Source organism: Chiroxiphia lanceolata, chromosome 4 (genome assembly GCF_009829145.1).
Source record: "Chiroxiphia lanceolata isolate bChiLan1 chromosome 4, bChiLan1.pri, whole genome shotgun sequence".
NCBI lineage: Eukaryota > Metazoa > Chordata > Aves > Passeriformes > Pipridae > Chiroxiphia > Chiroxiphia lanceolata.
Window position 1 is genome coordinate 46,743,603 of NC_045640.1, and position 22,697 is coordinate 46,766,299.

The window sequence follows — 22,697 nt, forward strand, 5'->3', positions numbered from 1 at the left end:
CTTACCTGGGAACTGAGAGGCAAGTAACACCCTCGGGGGCCTTGTCCACCTGGTAACTGTGTGTCCTTCTGGTGCAGCTTTTCCAGTGTGGAGAGGTACAGCATGGCAAAGAATTGAGCTTTTGGAAAACTGAGCTTTTCCGTACAATTCCAGAAGACTGCACAGAGAGTGTGCTCCGGAAAATGCTCATAACACTTCACTGATTCTTAGGGATTATTTCAGGCTGGTGAAACGTTGTTTCTGTTGACTGAACAATTATTACTGGAGGTGAAGTGGAAAGGTTTATACGTTTATGTAGGCTGTTTTCAACTTTTTTCCCCCTGAATAATTGCACTGGTGCAAACACCAAACATTGAAGAGCTGGGCTGGAGTGAATGTTGGATGTTGTTTAGTTATACTGCATGATTTAAAGTACCCTCTCCTTGCTATTGTCCAATCTCAAACCCCTTTTGTCCCTGGTACTGGAAAGGTACAACTCTTCCAGAGAGTCCAACTCGGGTTAAATATTGCCTGGTTGTCAGAGGGTGAGCTTGTGCTTGCAGCAGGTAGAAGAACAGGCAGTAGCTGCTGTTCTGGGGAAGACAGGGAAAAGACTCGGTGAAGGAGGGAACAGAGGAAGAACAGACTCAATTAAAGATGGAGTAAACATCCCAAGTGGGTTTGGCTGAGTGACACTTCCAAGCCAGCGGGCATAGGAAGCCTGGTGAGAAGCAGGAGCAAGAGGGCTGTGGCTTAAACCCAGAGGTGTTTAGGAAAGTTAGGTGGAATTTCTGAACCTGAGGTGAATAAACCAAACTCTTCACAGCAGGAGTTATTGAGAGCAGACATGCAGCATGGAGTTTGACTTCCTGGGAATGAAGGGGAAACCAAGCAGGACTGTGGTCAGAACAGCTGAGCCCCACCACACAACTGCATGTTCCTTCTAAAGGGGCCCTTCCTACTCCCTTACTCCTCCTCTTACCCAGTAATTGTACATTATATTATCTTTTCTCCCCACATAATGCCTGTTGTTGTCAATTAGCCAGTGGCAAAGAGCAGAGGACTGTGGCTTAAAAAACACTTGCTCACCCAGAGAACTGTTGTCAAACACTAGGCACACCATTCCCTACCCTGCCATTGCCCAAGACAAAAGATGTACAGCTCCAGATCCAGTTACACCAGTGTTCCCATATGAGAAAGGCTTTTCAAAACAGTTTGCGAGCCACTGCAGCTGCACCTCTGTTTAGGCTGTGGCACTGTAATTCCAAGCACAACATTACCCTCCCCCTCCAAACAGTTACTCAGGCAACTTTAGTTTTAGAAGCCAAGAATTGCTGCAGAGGATTAGGTGCTGTGTGCCTAGCCCTGACACCCGACTGCACAGTGTCCAGCTGCAAAATTGAGAGCACATTTTCCACAGCACTCGGTACCTACCACCTCTTCCTTCCATGGACTGAAATAATTTGGAAATCCGTCCACATAAATGGGAACTGTGTAAAATCTGATGGTGCAAAATTAACTGTTCAGAGCATCGTGAAACAAACAGGACTTGACAGGATGTGTTTTGTGCCAGGTTCGTGCTTTGAGTCAGATGGCTGTGGTGGATTAAGTCTGGCAGTGGCAGCCCAAACGCTGGATTTACTGCTTGGTAAAATCACAGGCACAGCAGTTGGTAACAGCCATATGTTAGAAGCCAAAAGATATTTTGAAAAGGCTATGTAAAAATAGGTACAAATATTAAGCCTGACTGCTTGTAGAAAAATACCCTGTGAGTATAAAAAATAACTTTAAGTAAATACTTTGCTGAAGACCCTTTGCCTTATTTGAGCATGATATTTTGTACTGTATGAAATCGTGGCTTTGCCAAAGTTTGCCCCTTTGCAGTATCAACTGCTATCCAAGAAGGCAGCACCATAACAAATGCAATCTATTCTGTGTGCTTTTCTGAAAGACCAAAGAGTGAGTAGCTAAGTTTGGATAACCTTCTGTAAACTCGTATTCCCTGAAACTAACCCCGCATTTCTATACTCATTTCTAGGCAGAAGAGCTAATGTGGCACTTCCACTGACCCCGTGTTACACTCATTTCTAGGCAGAAGAGCTAACATGACATTTCTGCTGACCCTGCAAGGTAGGACAGGCCAGTGCTGCTCACCAGAGGAGCTTTTTGGAGAGGTAGTTTTACTATGTGTGGTACTTCTGATCCTGTTCACTGCACAGGAAACCTTCATGTTAGAAGGGAGGAGGTGCCACAGTGGCATAGCTATGAGTCATAATTTTACTGACTTTTTGAAAAAAATAATTTATTAGATTCCTGTCATCATGAGATGTAGAACGAGCTTGTTCAAAAGTATTAAAGCCAGAATTTCTGAGATATAAGTGATGCTGCATAGGGCTTGAAATTTTGGCCCATTCTGGTCTTCAAACAGGAGATGTCTTGTAACTAGCAAATGAGGCAAAATAAAACAAATGGAGACCTTTTTTAACCCAGATAGCAATGCTTTTTCTCCACCAGCACCAAAAGAGATTCCTCTCGGAGCACAGTACTGCAAAGTATATATATGGTGTGAGGCTCTGAATAGCATTTTAGAAGTTCAGCAGAGCCTACATTGTATTGTTAAAGCAAGAGCTTGTAGGGTCTGTGCCTGGCAGTGAAGCAATTAATATTTAAGTTTTTTAGAACACTGGAACCATAACCACCTTTTTACAACATCAACATAGTTACGGAAAATTGGCTTACTTGCAGAGTACAAAAGTTGAGAAATCTGGTCAGACTGGTTTCTGAAAGGTGAAAGAGATCTCTGTTGAAGTGATAAAGATTAAAATACTATTAAGATAACATTAATAGTGGTGCTTTCAGACAAGCTTAAGCAATCTGATCACCAGAAAAAAAAAATTATGAGCAAAACCAGATAGCACAAAAAACCCGCTTCCAGGCAATGAACCTAAAAGGGCACTAATGTCAAATCCAATTGTGAAATTATACACAAAGGAAAGAACCAAAGTTCCCGTAGAAACCTCAAGTCATCTAAAATGCTTTAACAGTTCTAAATGCAGTGCCTTTATAACAGCTGGATGTTACTATTGAAGTGTGCTTTCTATTACAAACACAGTTTAACCTCCCTGCTCCCCAGCTGATGCAGGATGGAAACAATCCATCTGAGTATTAACGTCAAGTTTCTTGTTTTGGCAGAAGTTTTTATTTACTATTGCATTTTTTTTCAGACATTACAGGCTTTGATGTGGATAATTTCTTTCATGATACATATTCACTGCAGAATTATCTATGTTCAAGCTGCTCAAAAGCATCCCGACCACAAAATAATTGATGTAGCCACTTCCGTGTGCTGCTAAGACTTTTCGGGGTGCACATGGGGGATTTTTTTGGAAAGCACTGGAGAACTAACAGCACTTGACTTCTGGCACAGCTAAGGAGTATTGTAACTTGAGTTTTAACCTATAAATTTGATGGGGCAGCCACTAGAGTTAAGGGGGTTTATGAACTGCTCAGACTTGACTTAGGAGCAACGTTCAACTTAGAGGTCAAAGGAGCTTTTCACCAGGGAACATGTCTTTTGTGTCAGCCTGGCATAAGGGGAGTGTTGAGCAAAGAGCTGTCTGCAAATAGGGCAAGTTCTGCAGGAAGAAGGGTAGGCAACAGCAATGTCACTACTTACAGAAGCTGGACTACAGTTGGATTATATTTTTCAGAGCCAAGTAGCCTGAGCCAACAGCATCCATATATTTCAGAAAGGCAAAGCTTTGATGTGAGTCTATCCTCCCATGAGCTCAAGTTTCTCTTCCTGAGGAGGAGCTCAGAGCTGTAGCCTATATTAATACCAGAGCATGGCTGTGATCCAAGCACCCGGCTCCAAACTATGGGTATCCTGGGAGCAGTGAAGCAGGAGGAAAGACGCATTGACGTTGCAAGAGTGTGATGCTTCGGCAAAAGACCTCAGGTTAAGGTTTTAGAGCAACCTCTTTCAAATAAAGCCGTAACATAATATATATAAATATATATAAATTCATAATATAACACGCCTGTATTACGGAATTCCTTTTCTGGATGAAGAAAATGACAGACAGGCATATATGGAGGCTGGAGAAAGAAGCTTGCCCTTGGGAAACAGAAATACCCAAGAAGAAGTAGGGCCAGTTGGCAAGATTTGCAGGCACTCTTGGCATTTCTGTAACTGCTAAAGAACGAATCTTTGGGGAAAAAAATACACAATGAGGAAACTCTTCTCTGAATATAAAATATAAAAGGCATTAATTTTGTTTTCAAAAGAGGTGGGAAGTAAGAAAACTTCTTTAAAACAACTTAGAAAATGAAACCTTATTGAAAGTAAGTTAGGTTTTTAGGTTATTTATGTGCTTTGACAAGTTTTACTCAGAAGCTTTCTGAGGGCTGAGGAACCATATTTCAGGTAAAAAAAGCACCAAAGTGTTGAAAGGGGCCACTTTTACACTAAAATGCCCTCCAGTGTAAAGCCCAGATCACCACTGGTATTCATCAGACACTGTAAAAAAGATGCAAAGAGCTGACTTGTGACAGAACCTTGGTGGCATTTTAAACTGAAGGGCAATGGTGTGCGCCTGTCACAGAGCCCTGGAATATAGGTTTGGAAGGGATGTTAAAGACCATCCAGTTCCAACTCGCCTGCCATGGGCAGGGATGCCACCCACTAGATCAGGTTGCTCAGGGTCCCATTCAACCTGTCCTTGAACACTTCCAGGGATGGGGCATGCACAGTTCCTCTGGGCTGCCTCCAGTAGTAGTAGTGTCTCACCATCCTCTGAGTAAAGAATATCTTCCTAACACCTAATCTAAATCTCTGTTCTTTTAGTTTAAAACTGTATCCCCTTGTCCTGTCCCTATCTCCCTGTATAAAAGTCACTCCCTTTTTTTTATAAGCCCCCTTCACATACTAGAATGTGCTATAAGATCTCCTCAGAGCCCTCTCTTCCTCATGCTGAATGCCCCCGACTCTCTCACCCTGTTTTCGTAGGAGAAATGCTCCAGCCCTCTCTGAGATCATCTTTGTGGCCCTACTCTGGTTTCACTAGACACCCTTCGCAGGCATGTTAGTAAGGAGGGTGGCAAGGCACATCCAGCACACACATCAAACCTCTGCTGTGCAGGCCAGAAAGGTTGTTACAGGAACAGATCAGAGATACTCTTTAGATACCCCATTTAAATATCCAACAGACTATCTTTACAGTCCTTCAACAATTCCTGACGTAGTTTGCATTCTCCAGCTGTTTTTGCACCTAGGAAAAAAACATTTGCTTTCCCCAGTTTAGGAGAAATTGCTGCTTTGCCAGCCAGGGAGGCTGGCCCCGTCTGCACCTGCTGCCCAGCAGTACAGCATAGCTCTCTTTAAAGTTGGCCAGATGACACAGGGAGGGGGGTTTCCGCAGCCTCCCAGTGATGTCACCTCATTAGGTATTTGGCTCCTGCTGAAAGGTTTGGGATTTATGAATCAGCTCAGCCTGAGGAGTTCCAGGGCCAAGGGAATTTTTCAGATATTCATGTTGAAGAGCCACACGACTGCCCAAGAGAAGAAAGAACCACTAGGAAATTTGGGTTCTTCGTTTTGAATTGGGATTGTCACACAAGCAGGACTGCCCACTGTTCCTGAGCTCTCCGTTACAGAGACCTGCCACAGCCAGCAGGTGCACAGCCAGGCTCCACAACAGACACTCGCTGGGGTTTTTCCTAGTTTTGGAACGAGGAATAAATATGGAGGTTTGGAGTCCTGCGATTGCATGAGGCACTTTACGTTTTGTATTTGGGTAGTTTAGTCGCCTAGACCATGCCACGGTGGAGCAGGGTGAATCAATGAATCAGTTAGGTTGGAAAAGACCTGTGAGATCATTGAGTCCAACCTATGACCAAACACCGCCATGTCAACTAGACCATGGCACTAAGTGCCACATCCAGTCTTCCCTTAAACACCTTCAGGCACGGTGACTCCACGACCTCCTTGGTCAGTCTGTTCCAATGTCTAATCATCCTTTCTGTGAAGAAATTCCTCCTAATGTCCATCCTAAACGAGTCCTGGTGCAGCTTAAGACTATGTCCTCTGTCCTGTCACTAGATTCCTGGGAGAAGAGACCGACCCCCACCTGGCTACAACCGCCTTTCAGGTAGTTGTAGAGAGTGATAAGATCACCCCTGAGACTCCTTTTGAGCAGGCTACACAACCCCAGCTCCCTCAGCCGCTTCTCATAGGACTTCTGCTCCAGCCCCTTCAACCAGCTTCGTCGCCCTTCTCTGGACTCGCCTCGTGAAAGCGATGCCGAGGACACCGACTGGCGATGGGCAGCTCAGCGCTATCGCCCCTGAACAGGACAAAGGAGTGCAGGGCAGCGGGGCTGGGCACGGACCAGCCCCGCGGCCGCCGGGAACGAGCCCCCTCCTCGGGCGGGTGCCCCGAACGCCACCGCCGGGCCGCCCCTTCCCCTTCGCCCTCCGCCCCTGCCGGGTGACCTCGCTGGGCCCGGCCCCTCCTGCCGGGGGCGGGCGGGGCGGTGCCGCCGCTGCGCGCTGTGTGCTGGAATGCGGGGGCGCCTCCGCCCGCCACCGCCGCCGCCAGCAGCGCCTCCCGCCCGCCCCGCCCCGCCCCGCAGCAGCCGCGCGGCCGGGCGGCCCCGCGCCGCCGGTGGGTGAGCGAGCGAGCGCGGCGGGGCCCGGCGGGGCCGGGCAGGGGGGGCCGGGAGCCGGGCGAGAGGCGCTGTCCAGGGCTGATCTGCGGCCGGCGGGCGGGCGGGGGCGGCCGGGCGGGCCGGGCCGCGGGGGGATCAGCACCACGGCTAAGGAGCCGCGCCGGCCGCGGGGGCGCTCGCCGGGCCGGGCCGGGCCGCGCCGCCGCCGGAAGGCGAAGCCTCCGCCGACCGGGCCGGCCCGGGCGCAGCCACAGGCCGTGGGCCCGGGCGCAGGCCCGGGGCGCCGCTCGCTCCCCCCTCCCACTGCGGGGCACCGGGTGGGCGCGGCCGCCGTGACCTTGCTGCTACCGAGGCGCTTCCCCCGGCCCGCGCCCCCGCCCCGGCGCCGCTGCCCTGCCCTGCCTTGCCCGCCGCGGGGGGAGGAGGGAGCCGAGCGTCCGCACCGGGGAGCGGCGGGGCGGCTGTGCCCGGCCAGGCCCCCCCGGCGGCTGCGGCGGGCGGGCCGGGGGCGGCGCGGGGAGGGCGCTTTGTGTGGGCAGGCAGAAAATGGCCGCATGCCTGGCAGGCAGGGGGGGAGGGAGGGCGGCGGGGCACGGCCCGGCCCGGTTCCCCCGGCGGATGTGCACCGGGCCGCGGGGAGGTCGCGGCAGGGCCGGGCCGTCCCCCTTTGTTGGCGGCCGTGGGCCCGTCGGGTGGGCGGCGGCCGGACAGGGGCGCTCGGCGGGACCCGACCGCGGCACTCACCGGCGGGCTCTGCGCCGCCCCCCGCGTCTGGCGTGGGGAGAGCCGCGGGGCCCGGCCCGGCCCGGGGCCATTCGCCGGCCCGGAGCCCGGCCTTGGCCCTGGGCCCCCGCTGTCAGCGCCCCCCACCCGTCCTCCACACGGTGGGATCCTGTACCACCCGTAGGGAAGAGCCAAACAGCCCCTTCGGGCGAGGAACGAGACCCCCCACCTTCCCCGAGGCCGAGTGAGGTCTGTGGCAGCCTCACCCCGGGTTCTGCTTCCCGCTGCCCCAGCGCCTCAGCATAAAGCTCTAATGTTCTGATGTTCCCTGGAGGGCTACTTGGACAGTACATAGCAGAGGAGGCTTTTCCGCACTCGGGTGCTTACAGGTGTTCTTTTCTTTTCCGACAGAATTACTGCCATGGCAACTCAAGTGCTGGGACAGTCTGGTGGGAACAGCCTCTTTCCTGGCAGTACTAGCATTGGCATGGCATTGTCCAATGACATGTATGACTTACAGGACCTTTCTAAAGCTGAGCTGGCAGCTCCTCAGCTTATTATGTTGGCAAATGTGGCCTTAACAGGAGAAGTTAATGGCAACTGCTGTGATTACCTGGTTGGAGAAGAGAGACAGATGGCAGAACTGACAACGGTGGAGGACAGTAACTTCTCAGATAGTGATGCAGATGGTATGGAAGATACCCAGGCTGCGGAGAGTGACCGTGAGGCACCTGAAAGTGTGGAATTAAGCTCCCTTGAGGTTCCTAGTGTGGAAAGCCAAGGTCCAGCTGCCTGTTCCCCTCCTAAGACGCCCAGTGTGGACAAAGATGTGTCATTGGAAGCACCATGTACTCCAGAAAGCACAGAGGACAAGTGTAAGAGCTTGAAGAGCAAGCCATTCCGTTGTAAGCCTTGCCAGTATGAGGCAGAATCTGAAGAGGAGTTTGTGCATCATATCAGGGTTCACAGTGCTAAGAAATTCTTTGTGGAAGAAAATGCAGAAAAGCAAGCACAGGTGAAAGAGTCTGATTCTTGCACTGCAGAAGAGGTGGATTTCTCTAAGGGCCCAATCCGTTGTGATCGCTGTGGCTATAACACTAACAGATATGATCACTATCTGGCTCACTTGAAGCACCACAACAAAGCAGGGGAAAATGAGAGAGTCTACAAGTGTACCATATGCACTTACACTACTGTCAGTGAATATCACTGGAAGAAACACCTTAGAAATCATTTTCCCAGGAAAGTGTATACCTGCTCAGAGTGCTCCTATTTTTCAGATAGGAAGAACAATTATATTCAGCATATTCGGACTCACACAGGTAAGTCTTTAATCTTTTTTTGATTGAAGTGCAGTAAGACTACTGAGAAATCTGTGATGAATGAAGCAAGCAGAGTCTTCTGTTTGCAAAGTTTGTTCCACCCTGATGGAACAAACTCTCTCTTGGTGCTAGCAGGTTATAGACTTGTGGAATTTGGTTTGAGCTCCAGTCTGCAATCCTAGAAGACTGAGGAAATGTCAGGTACCCGAGAGGAGATAAAGAGCATCCTGTTTAGTAATTATGAGCCTATTTGTTGAAGAGGGCATGACAAAGCGTACCTGTGATGATTGCCAGGGTCTACAACACCACAAACTGATGTACTCTAAAACCAAAACAAGCTGGTTGACAGAAGGTGCCTAAATCCTGTAGGTAGTTTTGAAAATGATGCTTTCAGACTGAGCTGAAACTTGACTATGGTGTAATTACAGAGGAAAGATCTGATACTCAAATGCAGAGGAGCCCTCCAGCATCTACAAAGTCAGAAGAAGAGTAGTGAATTAATTCATTTTAATGTACAGGGGCTTCATTTTTTCTGGGGCCTGCATCATTGCAGTGGCCAGAAGTAGACACATACTTCTGTTGCCCTATAGGAAGCCTACGAGGGAGTCCTTGGCCTGATTTCCTGACTTATCCTAACCTCGATTTGTAATCGGAAGTAACAGTGTGAGGCCCCCTTTTTCTTTGGTTTATACCAAGTGGAATCAGAAGACCTTCACTGTTGCTGCTGTCCTGTGAGCTGGGACCGCTGGTGACTTAGGAAATACCTTGCTGTGCATCAGAGAGCCTCACCCGCCTCTCACGTGGGGAGTCCTGAGGCATAACAAAACTCCCTTCTAGGAGGGGACATCATGGCTGTCTCACCTCTTTGGGCCATGAGATGCTTTGCTTCCTGATCCCTTTTGTGGAAGTGGGAAAGCAGTTCAGACCTTCCTTGCAGCTTCTTAGAAGCTTTTATTTCCACCATGTCAGGCCTTTTCTGAGGAGAAGGCAAACTTGCTAGCCATCCTCCAGCATGCTGACCTGACTTGGATCCCCATTATTGTAGATTATGCTGGCTGAGCAAAACACTGGGGAATTTCTCCTTTAAAATCATGTTTTGTTACAGGATTGACATAAATGGTTTGAAGGCTTTGGTTTAGTTGTCTGCAGCTGTCTGGAAGGGATGAGCGCTCCAGAGGCCTTGGGGCTGGGCTTGAGCTTAAGTGTGCCGAAGTTTGTGTTCCTCAGCTCGCTTTAGTATTTGCTTTGTCGGGGCTGGAAGAGTCTGCTGGCATTTTTAGTACTTTAAGACATATTATTCTCTTAACAATAATTGAGTGATGTTGTTCAGAGGATACCATCAGCTTAAAAATCAGTCCTGTATAAATATTTTTTCCTAAACAAGTAAACAAAGATTATGGTGAGAGACATTAGCAAAATGGTGTGGTTTGTCCTCCAGTTCACTTTCTTTGTGTGTATTGTAGGAGGTAACAGGAAAGAGATCGGGTAAAAATGGCAAAATAATAGGGAAAAAAACTCAATGAATCATGTGGGGAACTCATGGCTACATGTGAACCAGTGCTGGGTTTCTGTCTGGTTTACATTTGTCTCGACTTTAAATTCATCCCTGCTTGTGTTTGTACATGACATTAGGTCCCCCTTTCTGATCTCTGAAATCATTTGTTGAGTTTTACAGGAACTAACATGTTGAGTTTTTCAGGAACATGAAAGCATGTTTGCTGAGGAAGCGCTCTGTTATCACTGCATTTGACCAATTTACCAGTGAACTGTATTAAAATTTTAAAAAAATCCAGTTCCTTGTTTCTCCTTTAAAAACAGGGATGCAGTCAAGGTTTCTGATTCTTTGGTTTGCTGTGTCTTTTTATTATATTAATTAAGCTGAAGTGAGCTACCCTGATAGGTGTTTCTTTGCTACTTCATAACTACATAGTTAATGTCTTTCAGACAGTTCTCACTTGATAAAAAGCTTTCAAATATGTTAGTAGAATGATTTAGCAATGTGCCCTGTTCCCAGTAACATTGATTTTGTGGGGGAGAGTTAAAACTAAAGGAAGAGTATTAGAAGAATGGATAAGCTCATGGCAGGTATATATGTACACTGAGCTAAAAGTTTTTGCTGATATTAATGTGTAATAAGTTGCCTTGAAAAACACAAACAAAACCACAGTGCACAAAAAAGCCCCAAACAATCCCTGCCCCAAAAAACCTGAAAAAACACATACAGATATTTTACAGGCAAAAGTATTTACAGACTGTTCACATAAAAATACTGAATTTAATAAAAACTGAATGATACTAAAATAGCTTTGGATTATAGTTTTCATTTAAAACTTAAGAAAAATATTTATTGGGAAAAAATGAATGGGATACATACATAGTTTTCTTCCTATTTTATGGGTTCAGAATGTTAAGAGAGTTGGAATTGCTTGTTTCTTTGGTTTCCTGATTGCTAAGAAGTTAAATAATTTTGGATAAACACTTATCTTTCTCTCCTATTTTTTGTACTTTGCCAGACTTTTTTTTGTGTGGGAGAATGCCTTCTTGCAGATAATTGGATTCTGCTGTGTTAGAGCCATACAGTTTTCTGAAAGACTGACTGTACAGAGTGGAGTTTCACAGGATCAAATGCTCTGCCTTTGCTACTGGAGAAAGGCAGTCTCGATTTTCTCCCCGTGTCCTGGGACTGGTTGATTCAGCTCACTAAAATGGCAGCAATACTCCCTTTCTCTTCCCCAGGTTGGTTTTCTGCTGGTTAGTGAACTGAATCGACTTAATAGGGACACATGGAAATGCCAGAGCACATGGCCAGGAGCAGGGAAGGGGACTGTATGCTAGTACCTTCAGTGGGTGGGAAAAATACCTTCCTCTGCATGTTTGGGGACTGTGGGAAGGCAGGCAGAGGTTATCTGCTTACCTGTTCCTTGCATCCGTGTTGAAAAGCAGGTGTCCATGAATCCGCCCTGTCCTGGAAGATATATTGCAGCTTGTGACAGTGCTTGTGTGGCAGGCTGCTGACAAATGTGGGGGACCTTGGGCAAAGGAGTGTTTCAAGGACTCTACAGATGGTCATAAACTTGTCACCTGGGAAAGCTACATCTGGAAGAGCCTGTCTGCTGCCCAGGAGTGGGTGGTGGAGGTGTTCAGGGCAATCCCTCTGCTGTTTGGGCAGAAAGGACTCTTTGTGTCAGGGACAGACCTATCTGGGCTCATTTGTGCTTGTTAGACCTTTTAGACCAAGTTTTGACTTGATTTACCTGCTGCTGATCCTGGAGCTGTACTATGTGCAAGACAGTGCAGCATTGTTCTCTTCCTTTTTCTCCTGTTTTACTTGTTAGAAGCAATTTCTAGAAAACTTCATTGAAAGTAATCTGCAGGGCTCTATGTGAATAAGACATCTGCTTCAGGCAGTCACAGTGTTCTGCATCTAACTTTGGACTGTTTTGTATTTTTTTTTATTATTGTTGTGAGGTTTTTTACATTTTGGTTGTCATAGGGGATCTTTCTTGCTTGCCACTGTGTTGGAAGTTTGATGGAAGCAGTTTCGTTTCAAGCAGACAGAAGCTCTAATGGCATTGTAAAAAAGGCTTCATAAAGAGATCGTTGAGGAATATATTTGGAGGAGGTAGCTTGGTTTGCAAGCTGCAGTTTGAGATGCAGATTGAGCTCAGGGTGGGAGCCCACAGAGCCAACCCTTTACTGGTGAGGCCAGTCAGGTGAATAGACACTGAGAAACACAGCAGGAGCCATGAACTGCCAACCTTTTGGATAACTAAGGAGACGAAAACGGGTGATTCCACTGAGGTGGATGGGCGCGGAAGGACTCAACAGGAGCAGAAGACCTGGGAGGAAAAGTGAGACTTGCAGGCGGGTATAAAAGCCCAGAGATTCAATTGTTGGGGGTCCTTCTTGGAGGCACCAGCTTGGACTGTTACTGTGTTACTGCTGAGACATCTGAGACTCTCCTATGGGAAACCTGGGGTCTGCCTGGTAAAGAAACGTGGTTTGTCTGTGAGAGTGGGGTCTGTGGGGAGCCAAGCGGGGCACCCGTCAGCTCACTGGATCTGCCTGCCGTGAAGGGCCTTCAGTCCCAGCAGTCTGGCCTTGGGAGTGTGACTGCCAGAGAGTCTCCTGAATGGAGGTTGGATAGTTTCCTCAACAAGATGGTCTTAAACTTGTTCACTGATGTCAGTCTGCCTGTTCATTTGCATAAAGTTAAGTGCATGTTTAAGCTTTTGCTAGTTTGGGGCTTATTCCATAAGTGTCTTCTGGAGAGGTTTTTTTGGTGGCTTGTTTGCATGTAATGAATGAGCTTGTTAAATTACAATACAAATCCTTTGAGGAGTAGTATTTTATAAAACAGCCTTTACAATGTAGTCATGCATTTAATTCTCAAGTGGGAATAACACATTTTAAATTAGTTGCATTCATCGTACATAAATAGTATGTTTTGTTGCTGTGCCCTGTGTAAAAAAGGGTATGGAAGTAAAAGCCTCTTCCACATTCCTAATGTTGTAGGTAACTTTACAGAAGTGAAATTTCAGGTAATGGAAAGAAGATATGATTGAATATTCCAGGACCTTTGGCCTCATATTTTCTAATTGTAAGGAGTCACGTAAAAACAAAACCATTTCTTTATAACAAAAGGACTAACCCTCCCTTATACATGACTTAATCTTAATTGTGTGTATTGCACCAATCTCCTACCTTGTTTTAGTTGGAAAGGGAGGGGAGTTGTTGTTAGGGTGAATTTAACTTTAAACTGCTGATTTAATCAAGAATGATAAATGTTTGATGGGAGAAGAAATGTGGGATTAATCTGCATTACAAAGACCTCTTCTACTGCTGTTTGGCACAGGCCAGCAGTGGAGCCTCACATCACATGCTGGCAGATGCAGGTCTTTGCTGCTGCGGATAGAGCTATAGCTCTGTAAGTGGAACACACGGTTTGTGTGCAGGGCTTTTGCTTTTGCTGATGTCCAGGTCTCCTTGATTTGTGGAGCACCTTGGTTGTATGCTTCATGTGTAGCAAATTTAGCAAAATGGTGTAGTGTCATTCTGACTATGACTTGAATAAATATTACAACCAAGTAACTTCCTTTTCCCATTTCAGCTTCCTTCGTCTCTTCTTGTTGAGAGTGTCCACCTGAGACTGAAGTGTTTTTACAACTTCTGGTGGAGATGAGGCCGCCTAGATCTCTGGCCTGTACTAGTAGTTTGAGGCAAACGGCCCTGTTACTTATCTGGACCTGCCTACAGATGTTAATTCTAAAACTATCTGCCTTTGTTTGAAGCTTGTCTTCACTTGAAAAGGATTTTCAAGTATCATTGTACTGATATAATTTTTAGCTACAATTACAAACTAATTCTCTCTTGTGGAGATATAATTTATGACAGGTTAGTTTCCATTAGTTCTCCAAAACCAATAAGTCTTCAGGCAGATGGTTTTGAGTCTTCAAAATAAATGTTGCTGCTACACTTTTGGTAGCTTTTGCTAGCAGCATAGCTTCACTGAGCAGGGCATCATGGTTTTCCATGCTGCAAGCTAGTTTCACTCTGCCAGTAAAACTCTGAAAGTAGAGACCTGGTCTCTATCTGCGCACGTGTTCTGGGAAATGCACATCCGTGCTGAACGGATGGTTATGCCCCATCTTAATCCAAATTAAACACTGAGATTTCAGGTAAGCTGTTATGTGAAGCAAGAACATACCTGGTTTCTTACAGGATCTGTATCTTTTGTGCATCTTCTGAGTGCTGGGAGAAAATGCTGTAGGAAAGTCAGATCTGGTGGCTTAAGGCTTCTTAAAGGTATCTGTCCTCATCACCTTTTGCCCGAGGTCACTGTCGACCCCAGGTGGACGTTGGGATGTGCCTCTCTCATATTCTGCCTTTTTATTATCCTCGTTCATAGGGCAGGACACATTGTGCTGGTCCAGCTCAGGCATGTGATTCTCACTGTTTCCCTTTGCTGAGAGATAACGTGCCCTCAAATACAGCTTGAGGGGCTGTGACAGCCTCACCTGTGTGGGTTGGTAACCAGATTTGGGAATCTACTGTGTTTCAGTAACTAATTTGCCATTTGTTTTTGCAGGAGAGCGACCCTATCAGTGTGCTATGTGTCCCTACTCCAGCTCTCAGAAGACCCATTTAACCAGGCACATGCGCACCCACTCAGGTTGGTAAGGCGTGGCAGCAGCGGGACTGAGGAAAAGGGGATGGTTCACAGTATCACAGCGTGGTTGAAGTTGGAAAGGACCTCTGGAGGTCACCCAGTTCACCTAGAGCAGGCTGCCCAGTTCTGTGTGAGATGCCATCTCATTTAGTGCAGCCTGAGTTTTAGCTTCTCTTTTAATGTCTCTACTTGCTAAGGAAATGCTAAGTCATTAATATAAAAGTGATAACAGGAATATATCTTTTTCTTTCCCTTTTACTTTCCAAGATGTATTCTGAGGTTCATAGGGCTGCTCTAGTAGTCCTAGTAATTTAGTAATAAATACAGCATTGTGATGATATAGGAACAAATTCTTGTCTTCTGTCTGCTGCCATAGCTGAGTTCAAATCAGAAGCTGGGAAAATTTTGAGTAGCTGAGAGTCTTCTTTGTGATGTCTGGGATTTCATCTCATCCAGGGGTTCTGAGGTGATGTAAATTAGTGTCTGCTTATGTCAAGGAGACACAGAGGAGAAAAAGTAAACTCAGAGGTTGTTCACAAGTGACTTTTGGCACTAAAAGCCAAATTAGCAGTTTTCACTAGCCTTTATTTCCTATTACTGGTGGTGTTACAAACATCTGTTCTAGTTCTCTTGCAGCATTTTTGTGAGTTGTAACACCACAGACACAAGCACAGTTGTTCTTTATCACTCTTGCAGGGGAGTTTAGGTAGATCTCAGCCTGTGCTTTTGGTTTGCTGAAATGTAAATTGACCAGACCTGGGTGAATTCCTAATGCTAGCAAACAGGAGTGAAGATCTCCTGAACAGTAATTGTTTCAATTTCAATAGATGTGGCTTTTAATTGAAAGCAGGATGCAGGCAATTTTAACTGTAGTGGAGGGGGGGGGCTTGGAGCCATTAAAAATAGCCAACTTTAAAATGACATGTCAGTGTTTTGGTTTGAGAATTTTGTGAATGCAGTATTCTGCTTCCAGAAATGAAAACCATTTTTGGCTGAAACTCTGGTTCAGCCAAACGGAATTTGCAAACAGTTTGGTCAATACCGAACCTGAAAACCATTTCAGGAATGTATTACTCTCCCCTTGTTCTGTGCAAGGAAGTCTCAAATCTGAAGGAGATAAGGAGTAGGATCTACCTGTGACCCTTGCCTCAAAGGTCTGGGAGGGAGGGCATGACTTTTGCTATCAGGGATGTTGTATTAGTAGCTCTTCTAAATTCTATTGCATGTTTTGCTGCATTGCCCAGGCAGCTGAAGCTTTTCTGTGGCAATTTCTGGACTCCTGCAGTTGACAGGCTGACCTTTTAAGGCCAACTGGTGCCATAGCTTTCTTCTTACGTCAGACAGCAAATGACAGTGGTTTAAAGCCTAATTCACAGCTGGTTTTTCAGCCATGTTCGTACATGTCCTTTTCAGTTGTACAATAGACCCCCTGGATTTAGAGGTGATGGACAAGTCTTCACACGCTGTCTTTGAGTTACCTTGTTGCAGCTACCTCTGAGCACTCTGTGTACTTAGAACAGCTTGTTTGTGTGTATATAAGACACTGGCTGTTCTTGTCCTCACTGCGTGTAACACAGAATTGTGCCTTGAAGTGTAGGTGGTAGGGCTCCATACTTGGATGCAGGATGAGCAATAAGGGCATCAAGCTTAAACTTGTGGAAAATGTCACTAGAAAGTAAGGGGGAAAAGGAAGGACATGAAGTGGGGAGGGAGGGAAACAAACTGGCTCTTATTTAAATAATAAAGAGATGCTGCAGGCAGACATGAAGTGATCTGGACTCTTAAACAAATGACCCCATTCTTCCTGCCAGGGAGGCAGCACAGCCTTTTCTAGAGTTTTTGAGAGTGTTGCAGATCAACTATGTGGTTAACGCACGAACAGGCACCATATCTTCACTGCAGGCTGTCTGGTTTCCTCAGTCATGCTCTGGAGGACCAGCTTGAGTATGGGCAGTGCCAGGGCAGCAGGTTGCAGGGGTGGGAGAAGCACTATTGTACCATGAGCAGAAGGGACTGGAGTGGGTTTTCAGCTTATTGAAGAAGTGGCAGGCATGAGTTCTGTGGGTCACTTTTTGAGATGCTCGTTCAGACCTCAGAAGCATCCCAAATTCCTCAGCTGAATTCACACATGCTCTCAGACTATTTCTGGACTTGAGTTGTTGCACTAGAAGTGTTTTTCCTATTTGCTTTGATTTGTAAGCCACTTCTGCTGCAGCAGCATGCACTAAGCAGAACACTTCTACAAGAGCTGTTGCACAACTGTAAATGCAGATTTCAGTAGTAAGATGATGTCTTCGGTCTGCATTTGGTTGGCTTGCCAAGAGTAGCCTGCAGCCAATACATCATGTGTTTGAGACACCAAAACAGTGAACTGAACTTTTTCAGAGGTAAAGATCATCTGGGCACCCCTTTCATGTGCTTAGGTTTTTGCTAGCTTCTTTTCCCTCATTTCCTTTTCAATGCAAACATGAAATATGCTAAATCTGTGTAAAGTTGGACTTTTTTGAAACGTTTGTGTGAAACTGCTATTCATCAAATGTTACATTTCCATTTTTCTACAATGCATTCAATGGACCAGTTGGGTATGGATTCCATTTGCTAATATTACTGTAGAGAGATCTCTGCCGGTATGTATGCCTAGCCAGAACCTGTGACGTTGTTACTGCTTGTTTGGTTTTGGATCCCCTTCCTCCCAACCCTCACCCCTTCTTTCTTTTCTTGTATTTTGTTCTTAGTGTCCTGTGAATGTGTTTGTGACTTGTGGATTTCTTATGTTGACTTCGCTTAATTTTAAAGGCGCATGGATAATTTTTTTTTATCCTTTTTGAGTTTCATATTTCTTTATCTGTATTAGTGGGAAGTGAATGCTCCCCAACCCCCATACTTAATAATCACCATCATTCCCTTCCGTCCTTCCTTCCCTAGGTGAGAAGCCATTCAAATGTGATCAGTGCAGCTATGTGGCCTCAAACCAGCATGAAGTAACTCGTCATGCAAGGCAAGTTCACAATGGGCCAAAGCCTCTGATTTGCCCGCACTGTAACTACAAAACAGCTGACCGCAGCAATTTCAAAAAGCACGTTGAGCTCCACGTCAATCCGCGCCAGTTCCTCTGTCCTGTTTGTGATTATGCAGCGTCTAAAAAATGTAACCTGCAGTACCACATCAAATCCAGGCATCCCGATTGTGCTGACATCACCATGGATGTTTCAAAGGTGAAGCTACGGACTAAAAAGAGTGAAGCTGACTTTTCTGAGAGCGTTAATGACAAAGTGGAGAAGGAACCAACAAAAGGGGATGCAGCTGCAAAGAAAACTGAGAAAATTGTGAAGGTGGAGAAAAAAGATAATTTGGCAAAGGAAAAGAAATCAACAAGCAATGTTTCTGCAGGCCAGGTGACAACCAGAAGTCGGAAATCAGCTTCAGAAAACAGGGAGATGGATATTAAAACTGAGAAGAGTACTGAGAAAACGTGTAAAACAAAGAAGGTCAAAAGAAAGGCAGAGGCTGAAGCAACTTCCTCAAAGCAAGAGCCAGCAAATGATACCTCACTAGTAACAAAAAAGAAAAAGAAAGTGGAAGCTAAACCCAGAGACTACCAGGAAGCTCAAAAAAGTGATGTTGTACCAGAGGAGGAACCTAAAAAGCAAACTTTTTGCCTCAAGAAAAATAGAAAAAAGAAAGCTCTGAAAATTAAGCACAGTAAAAAAAGCAGTAAACTCAACCAGGAAAAGATCGAGGAAAAGGAGATGCTGGATGAGCATCATATCACAGAAGATGATGGATGTGTGAAGCCGGACACTGAGGGCAGTAACCAGAAGGAGCAAGATCCCACTGAGACAGTGGCATTAAACAACAATGGTGGTCATGCTCTCAAGGGGGAGAGCACTGATCCCAAAGGAGACTGCATCCAAGATCCAGAGCAGCTTTGTCTGCCAGTTCAGGATGCAAACACAGAAGTTGAGGTAGAGGACCAAGAAATGCCTGCTGCAGCAGGAGAGAGCGAAGACACTATTGGTGCAAAAGAGGAGGAGAGACAGGCCGACAAAGGGGAAGACACTTGCTCTGAGGAATCTTCCCATGCAGCGTCTTCTGAAAAAAGCTTGGACGTGCTCATGGATGTCGTACCAGATCTGGCACCTGAGAAGGAGCCAGAGGAGACCTTTGTGGCAGAACCTGTGAGCAACTCAGACCTGATGGACCTGACCAAGACGTGCCTGCCAGCGACAGAGCCAACAGGAGATGCTGTGCCAGCACCCATGCCTCCAGAAGGGTGTACACAAAGCCCTAAAGTAGCTCTGGCCTTATCTCGGGATAACACAGCAGTGAATGAATCTCAGGAAATGGATGAGGATGAGGGCATCCACAGCCATGAAGGCAGCGACATAAGTGACAACATATCAGAAGGAAGCGATGACTCGGGGTTAAATGGTGCTCGCTCTGTACAAGAGGAAACAAGTCCAAAGACATCACAAGGAGCTCCAGACACCACAGAGGCCAGGGAGAACTATGTGTGCATTTTTTGTGACCGCTCATTTAAAAAAGAAGGTGAATACAGCAAGCACCTCAACCGGCACCTAGTTAATGTGTATTATCTTGAGAAGGCAGCAAAAGGGCAGGAATAGAAATAGCGGTTGTTTGGAGAATCTTCTTTTGTAAGATCTTACACAGCTTATGTACAGATATTGTAGATTTTTTTTTAAGCATGGTTTCCTTTAGTGTCTGCATTGGTTTCTTTTTTGTTTTGTTTTGTTTTGTTTTTTAAGTTGAAAATATTTTTGACGACTTTGTGTGTAATGGTGAACTCATTAACTATTGGATCTCTTAATTAGAGAAGGCAGGTAGGTGGTATGAGGTTCTGTCCTGTAAAGTGAGTGTAAGCTTCTAGTCTATTAGCATATGCAGTTCTTTTATAAACTGAGTTTTAGGAACAAGACTGGAGCTAGCAATACACAAGTTGCATATTCATAGAGCCACTGGCATTAGTTGTTTTTGTTCTAGCAGCCAACTCTGTCCCCTCCTCCCTTCCCCATTTTTTTTAGCTCTTTTTGATGTGTCTTGATGTTCAAAGTGTTAAACTATTTGATGATTTTTCTACCAGGAATATAGCTTCTATTACATAAAGAGCACTTTGTAAAAGAAATCAAAGTTGGCTAGTGATGAACATAACTGTTTAAGCTAATTACAATTATGAACATACATTTCAGGTCCCCTAAGCATGAATGATAAGCCAAAATTTGAGAGCAGTCCTTCCAACTTTTGATTGGAGAACCTCTGTCTTGATTAATATCTTAATCACTGATATGTAATTGGCTTTGTTGTGGGGGAACAAGTTTTTTATTTTTACTTTCTGCTTTTTTTTTGGATTGTGCTTTAAGGGCTTAATAATGTTGCACATTGTTTTTGATTTTTACCTATGCAGTTTAATCCTTTAGGAATAGTGCTTGTGCAGAACATGTACACTTTATATATGCATGTTTGGTTTTGTATGTAAGTCTTTTTTACTTGGAAACATTCAGACTTGTTGCTTACCACGGGACAGTTTTCTGTGGCAGTTTTCTGTGATGCTTCTTACTGCAGATTTTTCTTATTTTCCTGGGTTGTGATTAGTCGTGCATGAAGTTGCTGAAATTATGATCTGCTTGGCTATATATTTTTAACTGGCTTTAAAATTGTATAGTCCTTGAGCAAAAGGATACCAATGCAATTTCAAAACATTTTTTAATGGGATTTATTCTATCATGGAAATGCCACTTCTGGTATTTTGAATACACATACAGAGTAATAAATTCTGATTAATAATTTGGACAGGAAAATAATCACTCTCCGTGGAAACAGTTCACACATTCTGCAAGTCCAGATGATTATTTTTTTCCCCTTCCCTGTTCATTTCTGTGGTGGACAGCGGTCAAACATCACGAGCTTAAAAAAAACTAAAATAGTAGCAGTGATATAATCTAACATCTCATACACAGCACAGAAAAACCCCATCAAACAAATACAGATAAATCAACTGGTAAGCAACAAACCTGACATTAAAAAAACTAGGGATTTCTGCTCCTTATTCATTCAAGTTGCATTTAATAAAATCATCTTCCCGCTTCCGTGCAGGGAGAAACATATAAGATTGTCATCTCAGGTCTACATGTCATACTGGGAGTTTTTAATTCTAAACAGATGTCATTTCTAGCACGCACACACAAGAGAGATTGCATACTTACTGCTTGTAGCCAACCCGTGGTAAAGTGTAAACAAAATCCAAACCAGCAGGGAAGAAGCAAAGCCCTCCAGGTCTCATCTGTGCACTCTTCCGATGGTCATTAGCTGCCTTCCCAGTGAGAGCAGTTGGGCAGCTTCTCTGATTGTCAGCTCCAAAAATGCAAATTTGGAGGTGGGTGTTATTTGGAGAGTGGAGTTGAAGAGCTCAGTCAGCATTTGTCAGAGCACTTTGTAGCAAATAACTCTCGATGTTTAAGTTCTGGAATAAACCCCATTTTTCACTGGGTGTTCCCACAGCATCTTCTCCTCCAAAGAAACCCACTGCCTTGAATGAATAGAGAGCAACAATGCTACATTGCTTCTGCTTTTGGGAGAGATTGGTAATAGGAGGCCAAAGATTTGAGAGGGAAGGCATCCCTCATGGCAGAAATAACTTGTATAATGTATAGTGAGTTTTTGTTTGCATAGATAGTGTTCAATCCTTACCTTGGCTGCGACAATCACTGTCAACTCAAGATCAAGTTGCAACTATATTTATGTTAAACATTAAGAAAATAAACCTAGTTGAATTTTTTTCCTAAACTACCAGTTGTAATAGTCTTAGATGTATTTTTTTTATAATAGTGTTTCTTTATATATAAATGTTGCCACCATTTGTGAGCGATATGAGTAGCTGCTGGGAATTCCAGTACTGTGTAGAGGTTTTATAGCTCCCTTCATATCCTTGCGAAGAGCCTCTGCCATCTTGTGAGAGACTTCAAGGACTTTAGCTATGTTCAAATAAACTCGTGGACTGGCCTGATAATTTTTTTCTTGTTTGTTTTTAAATGAAAATGTTGCTGTTGACTGACTCTAAATCTCTCTCTGTGAGATAAGAACAAAGATGGTTCTTTGAAATACTGTGCTGCACATTTCTATGAAGTGGTCAAGGTTTCAGTGCTTGATCTGACAAGAACTCTTTGAAGACAACAGTCGGCTCCTCTTTGGCAGTGTTTCTTACCACAAGATGACAAACTGAAAATAAATTATTATTAACATATTAAGAAGAAAAGTTGATTCTTTATATCTGAGACCCATCAACAATGTCCTGAAATACCTAATGTTGATGCAGAACTGTGTTGGAATTCTCTGCAAGGTTTGGGATTATGTTACAGTAAAGAGGCAAGGATGTAATGCATTATGTGTATCTAAAATGTTAAGCACTGCTAATACTGAGTGTTTGAGAGGGAGTGCAGGTCAGGTAGCCCACCATATATGGTGGTCTTACATTGCTGTATCTCCCTTTAAACAATGCTTTTTTTTTTTCCTTGGTCTTTTTCAATATTCTTAAATTATTATGTGTTGGTTTTGCCAATGCTAGAGTTTTTGTGTTTTTTGGCAATAGTATCTTCATGAGTGTTTAACCTCCAATACATGGTTGGAAGGATTAGCACACTGATACCCCTACACTGCCAGCCCTCATTCGAATAATGTGGTGTTTTGGGCTTTTGCTGTATGAATCTGTACAGTCAAAGTAACTGCCCTGGGAAACAGTCAAGAAGTGGGTAGCTAGGCACTTATAATCCATGGTATTTAATTGCTATTTCTGGATTTTGATGATCTAGGCTGGAACTTTAG

The 22,697-nt window shown here is 44.9% G+C and overlaps 1 protein-coding gene across 2 annotated transcripts; it reads left to right on the plus strand.

Annotated features, from left to right (window-relative positions):
- Positions 1–6,602: 6,602 nt before the first annotated feature.
- REST (RE1 silencing transcription factor) lies at positions 6,603–21,885 on the plus strand. Of its 2 annotated transcripts, none has more exons than XM_032685971.1 (4): positions 6,603–6,643; positions 7,782–8,692; positions 14,781–14,864; positions 17,787–21,885. In XM_032685971.1, exons 2-4 carry the CDS (start codon positions 7,792–7,794, stop codon positions 19,484–19,486), a joined length of 2,685 nt encoding a protein of 894 aa, XP_032541862.1. In that variant the 5' UTR covers positions 6,603–6,643; positions 7,782–7,791; the 3' UTR covers positions 19,487–21,885. The 2 variants fall into 2 exon arrangements, with proteins under 2 accessions (XP_032541862.1, XP_032541863.1); XM_032685972.1 differs by having other exon boundaries at positions 6,612–6,647.
- The last annotated feature ends 812 nt before the right edge of the window (positions 21,886–22,697 follow it).